Source organism: Cyanistes caeruleus, chromosome 24 (genome assembly GCF_971803275.1).
Source record: "Cyanistes caeruleus chromosome 24, bCyaCae1.hap1.1, whole genome shotgun sequence".
Taxonomy (NCBI): Eukaryota; Metazoa; Chordata; class Aves; order Passeriformes; family Paridae; genus Cyanistes; species Cyanistes caeruleus.
The window spans coordinates 6087842-6107060 of NC_141724.1; the positions used below are offsets into that span (position 1 = coordinate 6087842).

A 19219-nucleotide genomic window follows, 5' to 3' on the forward strand; every position below is an offset into this window, starting at 1 on the left:
AAGTGTCGATGCAGCCTTCTGTAGCCCCACAAGGAGTGGTGAGAACCTTGGGGCAGCAAAAGCCACAGAACAGATTTCTGTGAGAACAGGGATGTCAGAGATAGAAACACCTCCTCAGCAGCCCGAGGAAAGGCAGTTACAGAAAATCCCCGTGGGCTTTCCAACATGAACAAACTCGGCTGTGTCACGGCCCTGGGTGTCCCACAGGCACAGCCAGGGCTCTGCTCTGGAGGGGGAACTCGGATTTAGCACCAAAGAGCTTCTTCCGCTCAGCAGCACTGGAGTAGGAGGGAGGAATTAGAAGTCCTTTGTGCATCTAATACCCAGGATTATTCTCATGGAATATTTCCTTGGGTCAGTCCAGCTGACTTGACCACTGTCCCGTGCAGTCTCCAGTGAGTGGGGGTGGAATGTAGACACGGCAGGGCCAGCATTTTAAACATTACAGCAACGAGGTGAGAAAACTCCTCAAAATATTATGTACAGGAACATGCTATGACAGAGCAAGGGTCAATGGCTTCAGACTGAGAGTAGGTTTAGATGAAGTATTTTAAAAAATATATATAAATTTTTGTTATAATTATTTTTGATTTTTATTTATAATTATTTTATTTATTATTTACTATTTTATAACATAAAGGTGCTGAGGCCCTGGCACAGGGTGCCCTGAGCAGGTGTGGCTGCCCCTGGATCCCCGGAGGTGTCCCAGGCCAGGCTGGATGGGGCTGGAGGTGTCCCAGGCCAGGCTGGATGGGGCTGGAGGTGTCCCAGGCCAGGCTGGATGGGGCTGGAGCAGCCTGGGACAGAGGGATGTGTCCCTGCCATGGCAGGGGGTGCAGCGGGGTGAGCTTTGGGGTCCCTCCCAAGCGACACCACGGCTCCGCTTTCCGAGCGTACCAAAGCAGTTTGAGCTCGGTAATTCCGTGCGAGGGGCACGGAGCCGTGCGGGACATTCCCAGCCCGGCTCCGAGAGGCCGGCGGCGCTGTCTGTCACTGCGCGTCACCTCCGGGGGCCGCGCTCGGGCCGGGGCCGCGCTCGGGCCGGGGCCGCGCTCGGGCCGGGGCCGCGCTCGGGCCGGGGCCGCGCTCGGGCCGGGGCCGCGCTCGGGCCGGGGCCGCGCTCGGGCCGGGGCCGCGCTCGGGCCGGTAAGGGGGATCTGTGGGGATCGTATGGGGATGTATGGGGCGTGTATAGGGTTCGTATTGAGATTGTATGGGGATGTATTGGGATGTATGGGGATGTATGGGGATGTACGGGGATGTATAAGGATGTATGGGGATGTATAAGGATGTATAGGGATGTATGGGGATGTATTGGGATGTATGGGGATGTATGGGGATGTACGGGGATGTATAAGGATGTATGGGGATGTATAAGGATGTATAGGGATGTATGGGGATGTATTGGGATGTATGGGGATGTATGGGGATGTACGGGGATGTATAAGGATGTATGGGGATGTATGGGGATGTATAAGGATGTATACGGATGTATGGGGATGTATAAGGATGTATGGGGATGTATGGGGATGTACGGGGATGTATAAGGATGTACGGGGATGTATGGGGATGTACAGGGCTCGCATGGGGCTCGTGTGGCCGGCCCTGCGGCACTCAGGCCGGCCTGGCCCTGCTCCCCGCTCCAGGCCGGGCTGTGCGGGACCGGGCCCGGGCAGCCGCGGGCTCCGGGCTCAGGAGGCCGGGGGGGAGCGGCGGTGGAAGCCCCGGCAGGGCTGAGGGAGCACCCGGGGAGAGCGGCGGTGGAAGCCCCGACAGGGCTGAGGGAGCGGCGGTGGAGGCCCCGGCGGGGCTGAGGGAGCGGCCGGGGGGGAGCGGCGGTGGAGGCCCCGGCGGGGCTGAGGGAGCGGCCGGGGGGGAGCGGCGGTGGAAGCCCCGGCGGGGCTGAGGGAGCGGCCGGGCCTTGGCTGGGAATGGAGGCGCCCGGCTCTGGCCGGGTCTGTCGGGGGTGCTTCGAGCACAGATCCGGGAAGGGAAACGGGCCCGAGTCTTAGCAGGGCTCCAGGTGATGCTCACAGAATCATCCCAGAACGGTTTGGTTGGGAAGGGACCATAAAGCTTATCCATCTCAAGCCCTGCCGTGGGCAAGGACACGTTCCGGGAGAGCAGCCTGGCCTCGGACACGTCCAGGGACGGGGAAGTTAAAGATGAGGCGATCACAGGGAGGAAGGAGCGCGGGGGGCTGTGCACAGCAGAGCCCTGCACAGCCTTTTGTGGGGCTGATCCTGGCGGCTGGCACACACTCCCAGCCCCCAGGAACTCAGCCCGTAGCCACTGCTGGGCTCGCTGCACGATGGGGTTTGGTCCAGGTGCAGCTGCTTGTGGCTGGCCTGATGGTCTGACAAGAGCAGCACCAAGGCATGTATGCACGGACCTTTGCTGTCAAACTCTGGAGATAAATATGCCTTAGTTATCCTTTGTGTGGCTGAGGGTGTTCTGCAGTTCATAGTGTGTGAACTTTGACCAGGTTCTAAGTTTTTGTTTAGTTCATGTGTTTTCCCCTACTGTTATTAAAAGTGACATTTATGAGTTGTTCAGGTATTCTGAACTTGGCTGAGAGGCTAAAACTGAATTCCAGGTTCATGCCCCATTGCTGTGTTAAAAATTCAGACAAAAGTCCAGACCCACTTAAAACGGGGAACGTGCACTGGGCAGCTCAGGTAAGTCCTGTTCTCCAGGTCTGGGGTGATGTGAACCCCTGGAGTACAGGGCAGTGTCCCTGGGAAGGACCATTGTTTGAGGAGATTGTTGAAATGGGTGATCCAAGACGTTAATAAATCATGTGATGAGGTGATAGGACTGGGATGCATTTCAGAGGTCTGGCAGCTTGTTAGAAGTTGCTGGTGTTTTATTTAGATAAAGAAGAAAGGAACTTGGTGTTTGTAATCCATTATGTGACTTTAAGGTATTGACATAAGATAAAGCAGAGGGTGACAGAATATTGCAGTGATTTAAATCCCGATGGAATCAGGTCAGGTGATGGAGTACAGGTACCTTGAGTAACCTGTGGGATTACCTGAGAGCTGATTAATGAAGGTGTAAATTCCCTTCCTCTTCCTCTGCTGAAACAGCTTTTCTGTGCTGTCCCCAGGTCTCCAACACCTGCTCCACCTTTTCTCTCTGAGGGTGAACGCCAGTCTGGCCAAGGCCAATTTGCCTTCTGTGGCACAGGGAATAAATTCATATTCTTACAGATTTGTGGAAGCACACATCTCTGGAACAACTTTATCCACACCCACGGGGGTTGGAAGATGATCTTCAGGGTCCCTTCCTGCCCAAACCACTCTATGATACGTAGCAAAAGGTGTTAATTCACCAAGCTACCAACTTGAAGTAATTTCAAAATCAGGATTTACTGAACAGGTATCTTGAGATAAAGGAGGTTTAGGAATTGGTTTGGAATACTTAGGAATATTCCATCCCTTCCCCATAGCTCATGGCAGGAAAATACATCATTCCCTTCAGCAGCAAGACTTTGAGTGTCAGAAGATCAGTGATTGATGACACCATTCATGGCAGTGCAGCAGGGAGGCCCCAGGGTACTGCTTTAGCTCACTCTTGCTCCATGCTTTTCCTAGTTCTGTGTCCTACTGAGCAAAACTGCCAGCACCAAAATATCTGTAGCTGGGCTCCAGGGTGGTAAGAGAGGAACAGGAGGTTTTGTGCAAGTGCAGTTGTAAGGAAATGAGCAGTGTTTTTGCAGGGCTGGGGTAGTTTGGATGTGTAGTTGTACAGGGTGGAAGTCTTCTGACAGAAGTGTTCTTGGGATCTGTGTTCAGTGTGTCCAAGAGTTTCTGGCTGACATCAGCATTGATTCAGGAACAAATTTCTTCTTACTGGGCAAAACAGAGGCAAGCGGGCAAAAAAAAAAACTTGACTACCTCATTGTGGCTGCTTTCAGCTGAGATGCTTTATCTTGGTTTTGAGTTTTGTTCCCTCAGGCTCCCAGGATGTCTGCCCAGAGCTCCCGGAACTCAGCGAGCCCCATGCTGCTGCTGGTGCTGCTGGGCTGTGTCCTGTGTCCCCCAGCACAGGCCAGCAAGGTGGGTAACCCTGAGCGGTGTGTGGGGCACAGCAGAGGTGGGGGGTGAGGGGACAGAGCTGTGTCCCCTCCTTCATGTGGCTCCTGTGCCCTGCAGAGCTCTGAGGACATTCGCTGCAAGTGCATTTGCCCCCCGTACCGCAACATCAGCGGGCACATCTACAACAAGAATGTGTCCCAGAAGGACTGGTGAGTGTGTGGAGCAGCCCCAGGGGTGGGTCCCTAACAGCCAAGCTCTGGAGCTCCCAGCTGTGCTGAGGAAGGCATTCCCTGCCTGTACGTTTTCAGAGGGAACTGCTTTGGTGGGTGATGTTCAACCCAGGCCAGGGGCATTTTTTGAATAGAAATTGAGGAATTTGGGATGATATGTTAACCCACCACTCTTGGCAGATGTGGGGTGTGCCCTCCAATCTCTTCCACCTGGACTGGATCCCTCCAAAAGGTGCTGGGACAGTCTGTCCCAGGGACTTTGGGCCAGCAAGGCTGTGAGGGGAGCTCTTAATACCAGATCAGTGTTATCAGCCTGACAGGAAAGCTGGGACACAAATAAAGTCAGCCCCGTGTCCTTGCACAGAGCACTGGTTTCACCTTGTGCTGCTGCTGACTGTGGTTGGTTTGTGCTGCAGCAACTGTCTGCACGTGGTGGAGCCCATGCCAGTGCCCGGGAATGATGTGGAGGCCTACTGCCTGCTCTGTGAGTGCAAGTACGAGGAGCGCAGCACCACCACCATCAAGGTACGACCTCTGTGCCCTGCTGCCTGACGTGCCACAGCAGCCCAGGGTGACTGCAGTCACTGTCTGTCCTGCTGCCTGACGTGCCACAGCAGCCCAGGGTGACTGCAGTCACTGTCTGTGTCCTGCTGCCTGACGTGCCACAGCAGCCCAGGGTGACTGCAGTCACTGTCTGTGTCCTGCTGCCTGACGTGCCACAGCAGCCCAGGGTGACTGCAGTCACTGTCTGTGTCCTGCCCCTGACATGGCACAGCAGCCCAGGGTGACTGCATTGGGTTTCTGGAGAAGAGCCCACAAAGAGAAAACTGTCACAGCAAGTACATGGTGGCAGTGCCAGGGGTTACAACTCTCTTTAAGAGGGGTGGGGGGTGGTTGGTTGTCCTCTTCTCCCAGGCAGCCAGTGACAGGACAAGAAGACATGGTCCCAAGCTGTGCCAGGGGAGGTTTAGGTTGGACATTAGGAAGAATTTCTTCACAAAAAGGGTGTTGGATACTGGAAGGGGCTGCCCAGGGATGAGGTGGAGTCGCTGTCCCTGGAGGTGTTCAAGGAACAGCTGGATGTGGCACTGAGTGCTCTCTGGGCAGGGTGACAAGGTGGGGATTGGTCACAGCTTGGACTCCATGATCTCAGACATATTCTCCAACTGAAGTGATTCAGGGATTCTGTGACTTCTGTGATTTCTGTGATTCCATGTCCAAGCCAGGGGCATTCCTGGTAGTGAGGAGCTGTGTGGGAGCTCAGTCCTCTTGCTGGGGATGTGTGACAGTGCTAAGCACCTCTGACCAGGGCCTTATCTTGTTGTCTCGTATGTGCAGACCATGCCCTCAGTTGGCACAGTGAGAGCATCAGCATAGTTTGTGCAGTGATGGCACAAGCCTGGCCTCCTGGCAAGAGCACGAGACTCTTGTGAGCAAAATGAGAACAAGAGATCACACAGAGGCAGCTGCAAAGGACCTTCCTGACCTCTGTGGTGCTTCTTATCTACACTGCTTATCCTTTCCCTGTGCTGTCCTCAACTGCAGGTGATCATCATCATCTACCTGTCCGTGGTGGGGGCCCTGCTGCTCTACATGGCATTCCTGGTGCTCGTGGACCCCCTGATCCGCAAGCCAGACCCCTACACCCAGCCCCTGCACAACGAGGAGGACAGCGAGGTGAGGGGGCAGGGGGACAGGACAATGGGGGACAGGGGAACAGTGACCTCCTGCTTGTCTCTGATCCAGTGAAGGACCAGCATTGCTGCTTGGGGCAGTTACACAGGTGAACATTTAGACTCAGATCTCTGCAGGTCATGTAGAAACACGAGGAATATTCAAAGCTCTGTGAAACGAGCCCAAGGCAAGCCCTGCCCTCAGAGGCAGAGGAAGCTTTGTAGCAACTGGCCTGAATTTGCTTTGTCCATTTAGAGGGTGCAAAAAGTCAAACAGATCCTGTTTGTGCAGTGTCCCAGGTGGAGTTTTGTGGTGCTGAGCTTCCAGGGAAAGATGAGCTTAAGTGTTGGCTGAAATGTCCTCTAGACACTTAAAACATGGCCTATGAGATGCTGTTTGATCCTGCTCTGGGGCTGGGCCCTGAGCTGTATCCAGGCTGTTTTTCCTTGTGCTTCTCCTCAGAGCACAATTTCATTCAAACCCCATCTTTTTGTGGGATGCTGGTGTACAAACCATGGGCAAAATGATTAGGACCCAGTAGCAAAAGAGCCATTCTGTATCTTTGTCATACACCAGTTTAGGGAGAGGACAAATTTCTTGCTGCATAAAATCCAGGCAGTTACAGCACTGTGTTGGACTGTCCTGTTTGTACTTTGTTGTGAGTATAAACTGTTTGGCCTAATTCCTTCATACTTCATACTGATGCAAGTGAGGAGCAGCTGCTCCAGTGTTCACAGTCCATCCATTGACTCCCTCTGCTGCAAAAGGAGGCCCTGCAGGAGGAGATGAATTGTACCCCAAAGTCATGGGTTTGCACCCTCCTCTGCAGCAGTAATCCAGATCCAGGTGTGCCCATGGTAAATGCCTGGTGTCAGGGGAGGTTTATCTCACTCCAGTATGCTGGACTAAGTCCACTGGGATAGGCCTTGTTTGTTTGCCATGATGGATCTCCTGGTTTTAGCAGGGGGATGTGGTTCACTTTGGCTCCTTGCAGACTCCAAGAGTGAATTTCCAACAGAGCTTTGTGCAGCTCCTCTCCTGGGGACTTCTGTCTGGAGTCATGGGTGATCCCCAATGTCAAGGACTTGGGGCTGCTGTTGAGGAGCTCTCAAAAGGTTTTTCATCAGAACAACTCAAACCTTGAACTGCTCTTTCAGGTGCAGTTTCTCTCCAAGTCAGCTGCCTCCCTCTGTATTTGGGCTGGGCATTGCCAGGTCTCCAGCCCCGTTCTTTCCCTTGTAGGACACTCGTTCCCTGGCTGCAGTGCCCACCCTGGCTGGTGCCAGGGCCAACACGGTGCTGGAGCGGATGGAGGGGGCGCAGCAGCGCTGGAAGCGGCAGGTGCAGGAGCAGAGGAAGACGGTGTTCGACCGGCACAAGATGCTCAGCTAGGCTGGGCTCTGCCACATCAGGACACCCCAGTGTTGGAATGGAACTCCAGCCCTCCCTGATTCACCATCTCCAGAGGGAGCAGCAGCCCCAAAGGCTTCTCTGCTCGTGTCCTCTGCCGTTCCCTTGCCCAGCCTCGCTGGCCCTGGGGCTGTGACTGCCATGTGGAGCTCGGCTGAACGTGGGACTCCATCAGCCCACCCCAGCAGAAACGGGCTGGGAACAGAGAGCTGGGAGCTGGCTGAGTCTTCCTGGGATAAAAATAGTGGGAGAATTTTGATGTGGGATAAATTATGTGATGTTTCTCCAGGATGCAGCAGCCACTTCCTCCCCCAGTGTGCACTGATGGTCCATGGGCATTGTGCTGAGCCACATATGCAGCACAGGAATAAAGGGGAGGGAGTTTCTGCCAGTGGGCACTGCTGCTTCCACTTACCCTGATGTAAATGGAGAGATTTCCATACCTCTGGAGTCTGTCCAGGTTTACACCAGCATAACTGAGACTGCAGCTTGCTTCTGGGCAGGTGAATATCACAAAACCTATTACTACCTACATCAGTAAGAGTCAAACAGATAAAAAGCTGATTTACATTTCTATCTTTTTGTGCTTTACCAGTAGATAAAAACCTCCTGGGGTGAAACCTCTCCATTTACACCTACACTGGTGACTCTTGGTGTTCTCCCAGGGTGGGCAGCAGCATTTGTGTCCAACAGAACTGGGGCAAAGGCTCTCCTGGAGCACTGGAAATGCCTGTCAAGGCCCTGGACACTTGTGTCATTCAGAACACTCCCAAGAGCTGACAGGACTTGGGCTGTGTGGAGGAAGCTGCAGTGGTTCTGCTGTGTGTATTGATCCCACGGAGAACATTTGGAGTTTACGGTGTAGCACCTCTGTATTAAATGCAGACAAAGATCTATTGCCTGAGTGACTTTTTGTCAGGGGGAAATCCCCATCTTGCCAGGTCTGGGGCTCTCCATCTGCCTGCCAGTGCCCAGCAGGTGATCTGATGGCACCTGAAGGCAGAGCTGTGGTTGTGGCACTGCAGGAGTGTCCCTGGCACTGCTCCCTGCTGACAGCAACTGTCCTGCTCCAGGCTGGGAACACAGGCAGACCAGAGTCCTGCTTGGGACAGGTCAGTGACTTCACTTCTCTGGGCTACCCGGTGGGAAAGCTAAGCAGACTGGAATTCTACCTTTTCAAGAAGCTGCAAAATTGTTGCTAAGAGCTTAACTGGGAGAGGTGCCAGTCACTGCCCTGTGTGTTGGGGTCTGCAGCTGCTGGTGGAGCACGCAGCCCTCCAAGCTGACCCTGCCAGACAAACCAAAGAGCAGCCTTTGGGAGCCTGTGTGTACCCCAGTTGGCCTTCAGCAGCTCACTGGGCTGAAAGGGGCCGAGAGCTTCACATCATCCCGAGGTCACATTTTCCTTGGCTCATCTTTCCCTAGTGCTCAGTTCGAGGCATTGCTCCCCTTTGTATGAGCCCCATCTTGCCTGTCCTTCCCTCTCGGTGTGGATCCCGCATGGACACGAGGTGAGGTCGCTGGGAGCTGTTTTTCCCTTGGAGGGAGAGAACCAGCAGCTGTTTGGAGGCACTGCTCAGGGCCGGGCCAATGGGTCCCTCTGGTGGCCGTCGCCCCCAGTCAGCACCGGGACATGGCAGGGCACCAGTGCAAGCTTGCTGCTGCCACAAACCTGCTGAACCTGCAGGAGGGGACTGGGGAGTAGCACCCCCAGACCCTCCCCTCACCCCTCCAGGAGCAGCTGGGAAATGGGGCCAGAGAGGAGGGAGTTAGAAACCAAGAAGTTTGGAAAAAGTTAGAAAACTTAGAGCAGGTTAGTGGAGAGGCTGCAAAAAATACCACTGCCTGATTAATTACTTGGTTTGTTAATTAGTTGATCAGCTTTGTGCTGTACATCATCTGTCCTGGGAGGAAAGGTTTTCTACTTCCCAGCCTTGAATTCCCAAGCCCCTTCCCCTCCCTGTGCCCCCTCCCTGGCTCACTGGAGCATCCCCCAGGCAGGCACATCCTGATGGGTCCCTAAACGCATCCACAGCCCACAGCAGTGCTTCCCGTCTCTCCAGACATGGGGCTGTGGGAGTCAGTAATTTAATTTCTTATCCAAAAAGGGAATGTGAAAAATACAGGACCTCTTAGAACCAAATGCAGGTGCTTTGAGATCCTGCCACAGTTGTTGTGCTCAAGTGCCTGCTGTGGTCCAGATGTCGATGCTCTGGATGATGAGCCACTCGCTCTGGTCCTGGGTCACCCGGATCCTCACACACTCCACGGGCCCAGGCAGGACGGTCTCCAGCCCCCGCTGCTCCAGGGTCCCTCTCTTGAAGGAGCCCACGGGGACATAGGAGGAGCAGTCCTGGCTGTGGTGCCGGCTCCAGCCCAGCTCCAGCAGCCCTGCGTGCAGGAAATCACCCGGGCGCTCCACAGAGCCCGTGTGCACCCGGACACGGCTGACTCGGGCTGGCTGCTGGAACATGATGGAAAAAGTACTACCAGCTGCTGGGGCTTTGCCCCAAAAGTAGCCCTCTGCTGAGCTGTAGGCCTTGTGGGGCTCGTAGTTCTCAAAGACGGACATGCTGGTGCGCAGGGATGCCGGCGGGTTGTCTGGGAGGTCCGAGGCATCAGCCTGGAAATCCTCGTCCTCCAGCCGGTTGACAGTGCCCTGGAAGGAGGAGTAGAAGCCCATGTGCTGGAAGAGGGATGGCCTGAAGCGGATCACGTCCTTCTGGGCAAGCAGCTGGCGGAAGTGGACCAGCAGCCAGTCACAGGGCATTTCCTGGTAGAAGAGGAGGAGGAAGCGAGCCAGGCGAGGAAGGTCACTGGAGCGGTAGAGCTTCCCAATGTAGCCCAGCTTGGAGAACTCAAGGGTGGCCCAGTTGGAGCCGTGCTGGGAAGCCAGTGCCCTGCGGATGGCTGTCAGGAAGGACCTGGCGCTCCACACGTCGTCCTCGATCATTAGGTAGTAGGAGGAGAGGTTGGCGGCGAAGGCAAGCAGGAAGGCATAGTCCACGTTCTGCTTGGAGCGGAACCTCACTCGCTCCTCGGCGTCATTGAAGTTCCTCTTCAGGCCTTCCAGGGTGGGGTAGAACTCAGGGGGAGCGTGGATGAGCAGGAGCCGACCCAGGAGGATGTGGTGAGCGAACTTCTGGGCGATGGTGGCGGCAACGCGCACGTTCCAGCCGGGGTCGGTGTCAGCCAGGTGCACCACCACCACCATCTCCTGCAGCTCCTCCTCCGTGGACTGGCTGAACAGGGACTGGAGCGTGGCCAGCAGGTAGAAACCACGTGGCCTCTGCACAGATGCCATTCCCACTGCCAGGAATTCTGCAAGGCAAAGGAAAGGCTTGAGCAGGCACGGGGGGTGATCTGGGATCAGCACAATGATGTTCCTCCCTGCAAGATGCAATGAAAGGCCTCCAAAATCCTCTGCCCATGGCCAGCCTGCAGGGTCAATGCTGTTTGTAACCCATCTAAGGCCGCTGGGTCCTTCCTGAAGCTGAAGCCTTCAGTGTCTCAGGAGGGGCCCAAAATTGGCCCAAATGGCAGCAAGAGGCAGGCTGAGGAGGCAGGGGCCCCTCTGAAGAAAAATTCCTGAAAAACACCTTAAAAAAGCCAAACCCAAATATCAGTGCAGAGTCTACAGGGCAGGAATGGCTTATTGGTATGGCTGCACATTCTGGAAGCGTTCCCCACTCCACACCTCATGGAGATGCACCCACCTGGGACCAGACACCTTCTGTCCTCCCCATGGCCCAGCAGTAGTTCAGTTTCTCTTGCTGCTGGTTGGGGCAGCACCATTCCTGTGCTGGTTCCAGCACAGCCTCACAGGTTGTCCTGAGCTCCTTCCCACAAGGTTTGCATGGGAATTGCTTCTTGTGCACCTGTCCAAGAGCTTGGCCCACTTCTCCCACACTGTGGAGTTGTCCCAGTGATCCAGCTGACCATCTCCACTGGAACCTCAACCCCAGGGAGATGGGATCTCAGCAACCCTCTCCAGAAAGGTCTGGGAAGCCCAAAACACCAGTCACCCCAGTCCCGAGGTGCAGAAACTTGGACCCTGTGTGGAGCACATGGAGCTTCCCCGAGAGTGAGCAGTGAAGGCTGTGGAGGTTTTGGAGGAGGTTGTGGGCAGGTCCCCACCCACAAAGGCTGGACACAGCCCCTCCCTGCCCCAGCAGCAGTGATGGGGCAGGTCTGTGCTGGGATGTGCACACCCAGAGTCCAGGACCACTCACTTTTCTGGGGAGCCAGGGAGCCAGCAAGGAGCTGGTAGGAGACGTTGTGGAGTGCAGAGAGCTCGTCTGTGTCCCTGAGGATGTGTCTGGCTCCCTCTGGCTGCAGCAGCTGCAGGATCGTGTCAGGATCCAGGCCCCTGAGCTGCACCTGCATGAGAGCCACAGGCAACCAGGTCACATCCCAGGGAACCATGCAGCAAGAGGGGGTGACAATAGGGACCCAGAAGGGGTCCATCTGCCCAAGGTAACCCCAGGGAGAGAAGGCAGAGCTGGGGGTTGGGGGTGACATGGGGCTGGGAAGAGAGCAGAGCTGAGGTCAGGGTCCATGTGAGGCAGAAAGGAATAGAGGATACTCCAGTGGCCTCCCCAGTGGGACATCACTGACTCACCTTCAGGGGATCCTGTTCCTGCCAGCTGCCCCCATGGAGGAGGAGGAGGAGGAGGAAGGAGGCAGTGAGCAGAACCATGAGGGAGCGTTTCAGGGAGCATCGCATGGCCCCTGCTGGCTGAGGCCTGGGGAGATGGGACATGTCAGGGCACAGTCTGGGGAAAGCCACCACCCCCTGGATGGGACAGTACATGGATACACCCCTGGGACTGCCCCCCTGCCCTGAGCACCCACAGGTGCAACACACTGGGGCAGCCGTGGGGCATCAGACAACACCTGTGCACTGTTCCCTTTGGGCAGAAGGGACAGGGACACCCCAACCTGACCAGGATGGAAACAGCCAGGTACAAAATCCCCCCAAACCAGCCCCAAGCCACCTCAGCTGCCCTGGGACACCCCAAGCAGCACCCCAGAGCTGGATGCAGAAGAAATGCAGGTGACAGTACCTTAGGAAAAACTTTTTGGTCGTGGGGACACCCCAGACCAGTCACGAACACCTCAAGCCCTGGGAAACACTCAGGTCTGAAATGGGCCCAGGCTGCTCTTCCAGCACTGTGAGGAGGAAGCAGCTCCCCACCTTCCTCCAGACAAGCACCAGCTCACCCTGTCCCAGCCCTGTGCCCTGACTGGCAGGACAAAAAAGGCATCCCTGAGGAGACAGTGTCACCTTCAAGAAAGTTGCAGTGAACTTGAGGTATTTTACCTTGTAGCAGAGGTATGGCAGGAGGCTAAAAGGCTCCTGTCTTTGGCTGGGTTTTTTCAGTTATAAATGTGACAGTTCTGCCCTGGAAGAGAAACAGCTGAGCCCAGGTGAGTGCCCAGTGTGACAGGGCAAACACCCTCAGCCCCATCCACACTGCACACAGTGCCTTGGCTTGGTCAAAGCAGCTTTGAATGCAAATGTGGAGGAAAAGCCCTCCTAAGCCTTCCCAAACCAAGGCCAGGCTTCCCAGGACTGTGCCCTAAAGACTTTCTTGCCCCAACCACCGCTGTGCAGGGGATGCTCCAAGCCCACCCACAGGCTCCACAGATAGGAGCAGAGCCTCTGGGGCCACTGCTCTGGAGCATATGCTGGGCTTAATTTAAGGAGAACCCTCCAGTTTTTGTGCCTAGGAATCCTTTGGAGGGGTTGTCAGCTCCTGAGGAGGCTGGTGCCAAGCAGGTGCCCCTGATGTGATCTGCAGCCACTCTGTCCTTGGAGCAATGACCCCGTGCAGGGACACGTCGCGTTCCTTGGAGATAAACACCTGGAGCCAGGGAGCTGTGCTTCCAGGCAGGGCAGAGCCAACGAGCTCCTGGAGCTGCTGGAAATGCCTGCACAGGCACAGCAGAGAGTGGGGCCTCTCCATCCCTTACAGCTCTGGACACATGGGGCACCTCACCAGCTCAGGGGGGAGCAGCATTAGGGACCTGTCCGAGCCACAGGGACGTCACACCCTGACACCACCCTGGACATGCATTCCCAAGCCTGGACCTCCAGGATCTACAAGCAGGGCCATGGTGAGCCAGGAAGGGCAAGGCCACATGGGGAACAGGTGACAAGCACAGAACAGAAGGTGAGAGTGCAGCCACTTAATTAGCCCCCTAATCGGACTTTGGATTTCTGGCTCCATGGAGGAACAAAGCAGCTCAGGTAAGAGGGCACAACCAGGGGTACAGCTTCCTCCTGCTCCAGCTCCAAGTGCCTCCACAGCGTATCCCTGTCCCCACACTGCTCCAAGCACCCCATGCACTTTCCCCACAGCTCAGCACCCCACTGCAGACGTCTCCAAAAGCCACCACTGTGGGGACATTTGCCAGGAGGAGCTGAGAGCCACTTGCTTGGAGCCAAATTCCTCTCCAGCCTGAGTCCAGGGCAGGGGGAAGGAACAGTCCATTCCCAGCCTCAGTCCTACGAGGTTTCCTCTGTGAACACTCCTGGTGTGCAGGCAGCTCCAGCTGCTTCTGCCAGCACTGGGGAGAGCAGGGCTCTCTCCAAGGCACAAGGAGGAGGGAAAAGCCAGGGCTCCTTTCCCACTGCCAGGAGTGCCTTTTGTGCTGGGGGAAACTGAGGCACACACAAATGCTGTGTCACCCAGCAGGGTAAAAACACTCAGTGCCCCGCCCTGGGGATCTCGGGATGGAGAGGGGCTGCAGCAGCAGCAATGTGTGGGGGACACTGTAAATTGTGGCCATTCGGGGCTGTGTGGGATGGGGACCCCTGGGAGTCAGGCCAGGGTCTGGCCCCATGTCCCTGGGTGTCTCTGCTCCAGGGGCTGTCCCACGGGACAAAGGAGGGGAAATGCCCTGTTCCAGCAGCACACGGCTCCGGGGGACAAAGCTTTCGGTCAGCTCAGGTGTCCCACACCTGTCCCCAGCACAGGGGGCTCCCTGCGGGAAGGGACAATTCCACCGACCCTGTCCCCAGCACTGAGAGCCGGGGAACCCCCCGGGCAGCCCCCTGCCCTCACCCCGGGTCCCAGACACCCCTCCCATGGCAGCAGGAGACGGCTCCTGGCCAGCCCCGCTCTGGGCGCCCCCGCCGGGGGCAGACACTCACGGGTGGGCGGCAGCGCTCGGCCCTGGCACTTCCCCGGGCTGGCCACACTCTGGATCCTCGCTCGGCAAAGCCCCACCCCGAGCCCTCGCCTGCCTCCCTCAGAGGAGGAGCGTCCGCCGCCGGCCTCTGCCCCAAGGGCTCCGGGCAAGGGCCCCAGCCCACCGAGGGAACGGAGCAGCTTCAGGGACGGGCATCCCCGCATGGGACATGTCTGTGTCCCACCGACCCCATCCTCCAGTCCCCCGAGCACCACCAGCCCCCGCCGGCGGCTCTTGCCAAGCCCCAGCACGAACCTGCCATCTCACCGAGCCAGGAGCTGGGGACACGGGGCTGGGGACACGGGGCTGGCACAGCTTTTTCCCCATTTATTTTCCAGCTCTTGTGCTGAGTTGGCAAAAAACTCTGGGGCTGCAGAGCCAGAACTGCACGGCTGCCACCCCGGGCCAGGGCAGAACCTGGATCCCACCTGGGATGTAGCCCCAGGACACTCCAGCTCCTCACTGGAGTATTGGACATTGCAGCTGGGCTGGGAATGAAGCCTCTTCTGATCCCAACGAACCGATGTGGGCCACACAGGGACCTTCCACTGCCTGGTTTGTTCCCAGATCCTCCACCCTCCAAGACTTTTCTCCCACTGCCTCCCTCCTCCAGACCCAGTGCAGGAACATGGCTCTGGAGCATCCACAAGTCACCAATGGCATTGCTTGTCCCCAGCTCCAGATCAACTCTTCCCCAAACAGCAACTCACCCACGGCATCCCAGTGGGCAGGAAGCCCCTTCCCTTCCATTCCACCCACCCCATTTATTCACACAGAAGTGTGGATCCCACTGCCCTTCTCTCCTTGCTGTCCTGGATCTCTCCTACCTTCAGAGAGCCTCACGTCCCTTGTGAGAGGCTCCAACTTCTACAAATCCCCCATAACAACTTCCAGCCCTGGCTGCTCCCTGTGGGAACACATGGAGCCTGGGACATCTCTGCATGAGAGAGATAAGGTAGGGCAGGAAGCAGGTGCTGGGAAGGTGGAAGAGACGTCCCCAGGCTCCCAGATCTGCTGGCTTTCACTTTTCACACATCATTTGGGTTTAAATCCTTACACTCCGATGGTGTGACGGCAGTGGCTCTGTCCCAGTGGGGTCCCAGGGGCTCAGTGGGGACACTCCACCAGCACTGGAGCAGAGGCACTTGAGGATTCCCACCTGGGCAGGGGCTGGAGGACTCCAGGAGGGCCAAAGGAGCCAGGATGGGCCAGCCCAGCATAGCTTTTGCTGCTCAGTGGCCCAGGATGGAAAGGAGCATGGGGCTTGGTGGCAGCTGCAGGAGGGGGAGGGATTTTCTCAACCATAGCTGCACTCCTGCACAGGAAGGAAACCTGGTCTTTCCTGCCTGCACAGAAAGGAAGAGGGGGAGGGCTGTGACACCCAGCACAGCCCTGCATCCCCAGTGCTCAGGGTAGGAACAGCCAGCACTGCCAAGGGGAGCAGCAGAGCCACCAAATTCAATTCCCTGTTGGTCCCCACAGGCCACTTCAGGGTGCAGTGCTGGCACTCTCCCAGCACATTCACAAGCCTGCCTGGGCAGGAAAGGAATCCACAGCTAGGACAGAGCTCCTGGTGCCCAGGCAAACATCCTGGGTCCTCTTGCCCTCAAAGCAGGTGCCACGAGTCCAGCCTGAACCAGTTCATTCAGCCGTACCTTTGTGCTATGGAACAAGTCCCAGGTGGTGTTTGGGTGCTGAAAAGGAGTCCCTCCACCTGCCCCCTGTGAGAGCCACAGCACAGCCCCAGTGCCCAGGAACCAACCAGAGCCTGGCACCCAAAGTTGCTCTCAAACCTCTCTCTGACCCCAAACACAAACCCACTGAAATATTTCACCAGGGGAAACAGGGAGGTGGCTGAAATGAGGCTAAAAGACACATTTTTGCTTGCTTTTAGAATAAGCTGAAGAAGGTGCAAAGGCTGCTCTGAGAGAGCCCCGTGGCTGCACAGGCACACCCAGCACAGGGGGCTGGGGAGGACCAGTTCCCCCAGTTGGGGCCAGAGCACAGGGACTGGGATGGGACAAGCACAAGGGAACCCACAGCAGGGCCCAGCCCCCTTTCCCAAACCCCCAGGCCCCGCCTTACCCAGCTCAGCTCTTGTTGGACACCGGATCCCTGACAAGGATAGGAACAGGGTGAGGGTTGTGGCCAAATCTTCCTGTCTCCCCAAGGAAACCAGAGAGGCAGGCAGGATCTGTTTACAGCCTTCCATTATTCAGGAGCAGGGCAAAGCAAAGGTAGAACAGAGCCTCACACAGCAGGGAGAGCACAGGGAGAGCCACCACGATGCTGATCTGGAGCTCCATTCCACACAACCAGGGACCCCTGTGAGCTGTGTCCTGCAGAAATGGGTGACACCAAATCACAGCCACTCCTGCCTGTGCACTCACTGCATCCCACCCTGGAGGGACTTTTTCGGCAATCAAGCTTCAAGAGAGGCTGGGCTCGGGGCCAGGGTGGAAATACCCTGCTCGGGGCAGAGCTTTGGTGTCACTCCCTCACCGAGCAAACCTCGACCCAGGGTTCAGGGTGTGATGCTCTGGGTAAGGACCAAGGGAACACCTGCATCTGCAGTTCCACAGAGGCAGAATACCCCCTCCATAGCATCCCTGCCACTCCCCAGCCTCCCAAGATGGATCAGAACAGGTTCCCAAGCCTTGCCAGCACTGCTGATCAGTACAGCTCCAGCACTGGGAGCTTTGTAAAGGAAAATATTGAGAATTGTTCTTGTACATTTTCTACATTTCAGCCTAGAAAAAGCCTGGCCTCGGAGGGGCATCAATCTGTATCTAAATACCATATTTGAATCCAGCAAGTCTGTTGGTGGCAGGAAACATCCCATCCACCTGCTTGCTGCTGTCACAGCCTGTGCTACCTGCTCTGGCTGCACTGCCAGGGATCAGCCAGGGAATTCTAGGAGCTGCCAAGCATCTCTGCCCCCTGGATTTGCCACATGCCTGATGAGGTGTTCCTGCTTTGCCTGATGGCAGGAACACACACCCCTAGAGCTGTCCTGTGGCTCTGCACAGGAGCCAGAGCAGGGCCCAGGCTGCTGTTCCCAGCCCCACTCAGCCACAGCAGCTCCTCACAGATAAGGGCACAGCCTCGCACAGACACCAGCCTAAGGCACACACTGCTATCAGCCTAAGGCAGGAACCAAACCACTCTGCTCCCACCCTCCAGACCCTGCACAAACAGCTATCAGCAGGCACACAGCCCTGGCACCATCACAAGGGAGTTTTCAGGGAATGTGGCAGGAAACAGCCTGAAGCACAGTCAGAACCAGGCTCTCTGCAGCCACCTCCCTGCAAGACAACTGGAAACTGCAGCACGACCACATTTCACTTCCTGAGCTTCAACACTTCTCCCTGAGTTCAGTGGTGTTTAACCCCACAGCCAAAGGAAGATTGTTGTCCCCCACTTCCCTGGGGCATCTTCCTTGGAGATGGAGCCCCTGCAGCCCTTACTCACAGCTTCAGCCCCTGTCCTGTCTCTCCTGCACCACAACCAGAAGATAGCCCAGGCTCTGCTATCATGGCAGCCCCAGGAGCATAGGGACAGCACATTTATCTCTACTAAACCAATTTAAATTCAAAACTTACCTGGTGGCATCAACAGAAGTTCAGCAGTAGTGGAAAGGGAAATGTGAGGCAGGAGCTGTCCCAAATGTGTTTGAAGTCAAATGAAGAGCCTCCAACACAGATCCAAGGTTGGGGCAGATGCCCTTAGTGGTGATTTACAAAGTGGCAGAGGTACATGCAAGGAACTCCTCCTGGGCAGCTACACCAGGGTCATGTGGGGGTCACAGAATCACTGGATATTCTGACCTGGAAGGGACTCACGAAGACCACTGAGTCCAAACCGAGACGGCAGAACTCCCTCTCCTTCAGGAGCTTCAGTGAACATCCTACACGGACAAGTGCAGCTCCTCCTGCTTGGGACCGGATGTGATGTGCAGTAGGACTGAGGAACTGAGATCTGAAAGGCAGCAAAGTTCAGGCCAGGGTATCTGCACAGCTGCTCCCCTGCCCTGCAGCACCTCCTCTACACCTCCCCAGGGAGCCACGTGTTCAATTAAACCTCCAGACACGTTCATTCTGCTCAGATCACACCCCCAACAGGTCCAGCCCCTGCACCCCTCACTTCTCAGTCAGCCCAGAACCACAGGAAGTTTCAGGGTTGCTTCTTCCTCACAGAAATCAATTTGTTTAGTCAAAAGCTAGATCAGTGGTTGCTTGGGGGCTTTCAACAGAAAAGATTTCTACACTGCTCTTTCAAAAGACAGTCGAGTCTTTCATCACTGCTTCGGTTATTTTAGTTTATCCCCTCCTCTCTCTGTTTGTGTTCTCTAAAAAGCACCGTCTGGTTTTAAAAGTTTAGATCTTCTTTTCAAAGAAAAACACCAGTGTGAGAACTTGAGTACCTTTACATTCAAGTGAGACTTTTGCCTTACAACTCCTCTTTGAAGTAATACCTTTGTTTGAGCATTTATGACTTTTTCTTTCCTTAAACTCAGATCTTCTGGGCTGGGAATTAAGATTATTGTTGATCACTGCTGTCTTGCTCACTGCTTCTCAGACACTGAAATATCACACTGTGCATGAACACAATTCTGCTGCAGTAAAACAAACATGGATTTTGTTTGTAAATTGTTCCTGGAAAGCAAAA

General features: G+C 55.9%; 2 protein-coding genes across 9 annotated transcripts; one reads left to right on the top strand and one right to left on the bottom strand.

Moving 5' to 3' along the window:
* Positions 1–1064: 1064 nt before the first annotated feature.
* On the top strand, positions 1065–8246 carry TMEM9 (transmembrane protein 9). The gene is made up of 6 exons (XM_086861552.1): positions 1065–1146; positions 3946–4061; positions 4158–4249; positions 4687–4795; positions 5816–5947; positions 7187–8246. The coding sequence occupies exons 2-6, from the start codon at positions 3969–3971 to the stop codon at positions 7334–7336; spliced, it is 576 nt and encodes a 191-aa protein (XP_086717678.1). The 5' UTR covers positions 1065–1146; positions 3946–3968; the 3' UTR covers positions 7337–8246.
* Positions 8247–9203: 957 nt separating this feature from the next.
* LOC111939621 (alpha-1,6-mannosyl-glycoprotein 4-beta-N-acetylglucosaminyltransferase-like) lies at positions 9204–19207 on the bottom strand. 8 transcript variants are annotated; one of them, XM_086861544.1, is made up of 6 exons: positions 18154–19207; positions 16637–16890; positions 12678–12759; positions 11976–12099; positions 11587–11734; positions 9204–10675 (listed from the first exon to the last, which is right to left on the bottom strand). In XM_086861544.1, the coding sequence occupies exons 4-6, from the start codon at positions 12078–12080 to the stop codon at positions 9534–9536; spliced, it is 1395 nt and encodes a 464-aa protein (XP_086717670.1). In that variant the 5' UTR covers positions 12081–12099; positions 12678–12759; positions 16637–16890; positions 18154–19207; the 3' UTR covers positions 9204–9533. The 8 variants fall into 8 exon arrangements, with proteins under 8 accessions (XP_086717670.1, XP_086717673.1, XP_086717671.1 ...); XM_086861547.1 differs by lacking the exon at positions 16637–16890 and having other exon boundaries at positions 18154–18529; positions 19026–19166; XM_086861545.1 differs by lacking the exon at positions 16637–16890 and having other exon boundaries at positions 12678–12774; positions 18154–18608.
* Between the last annotated feature and the right edge of the window lie 12 nt (positions 19208–19219).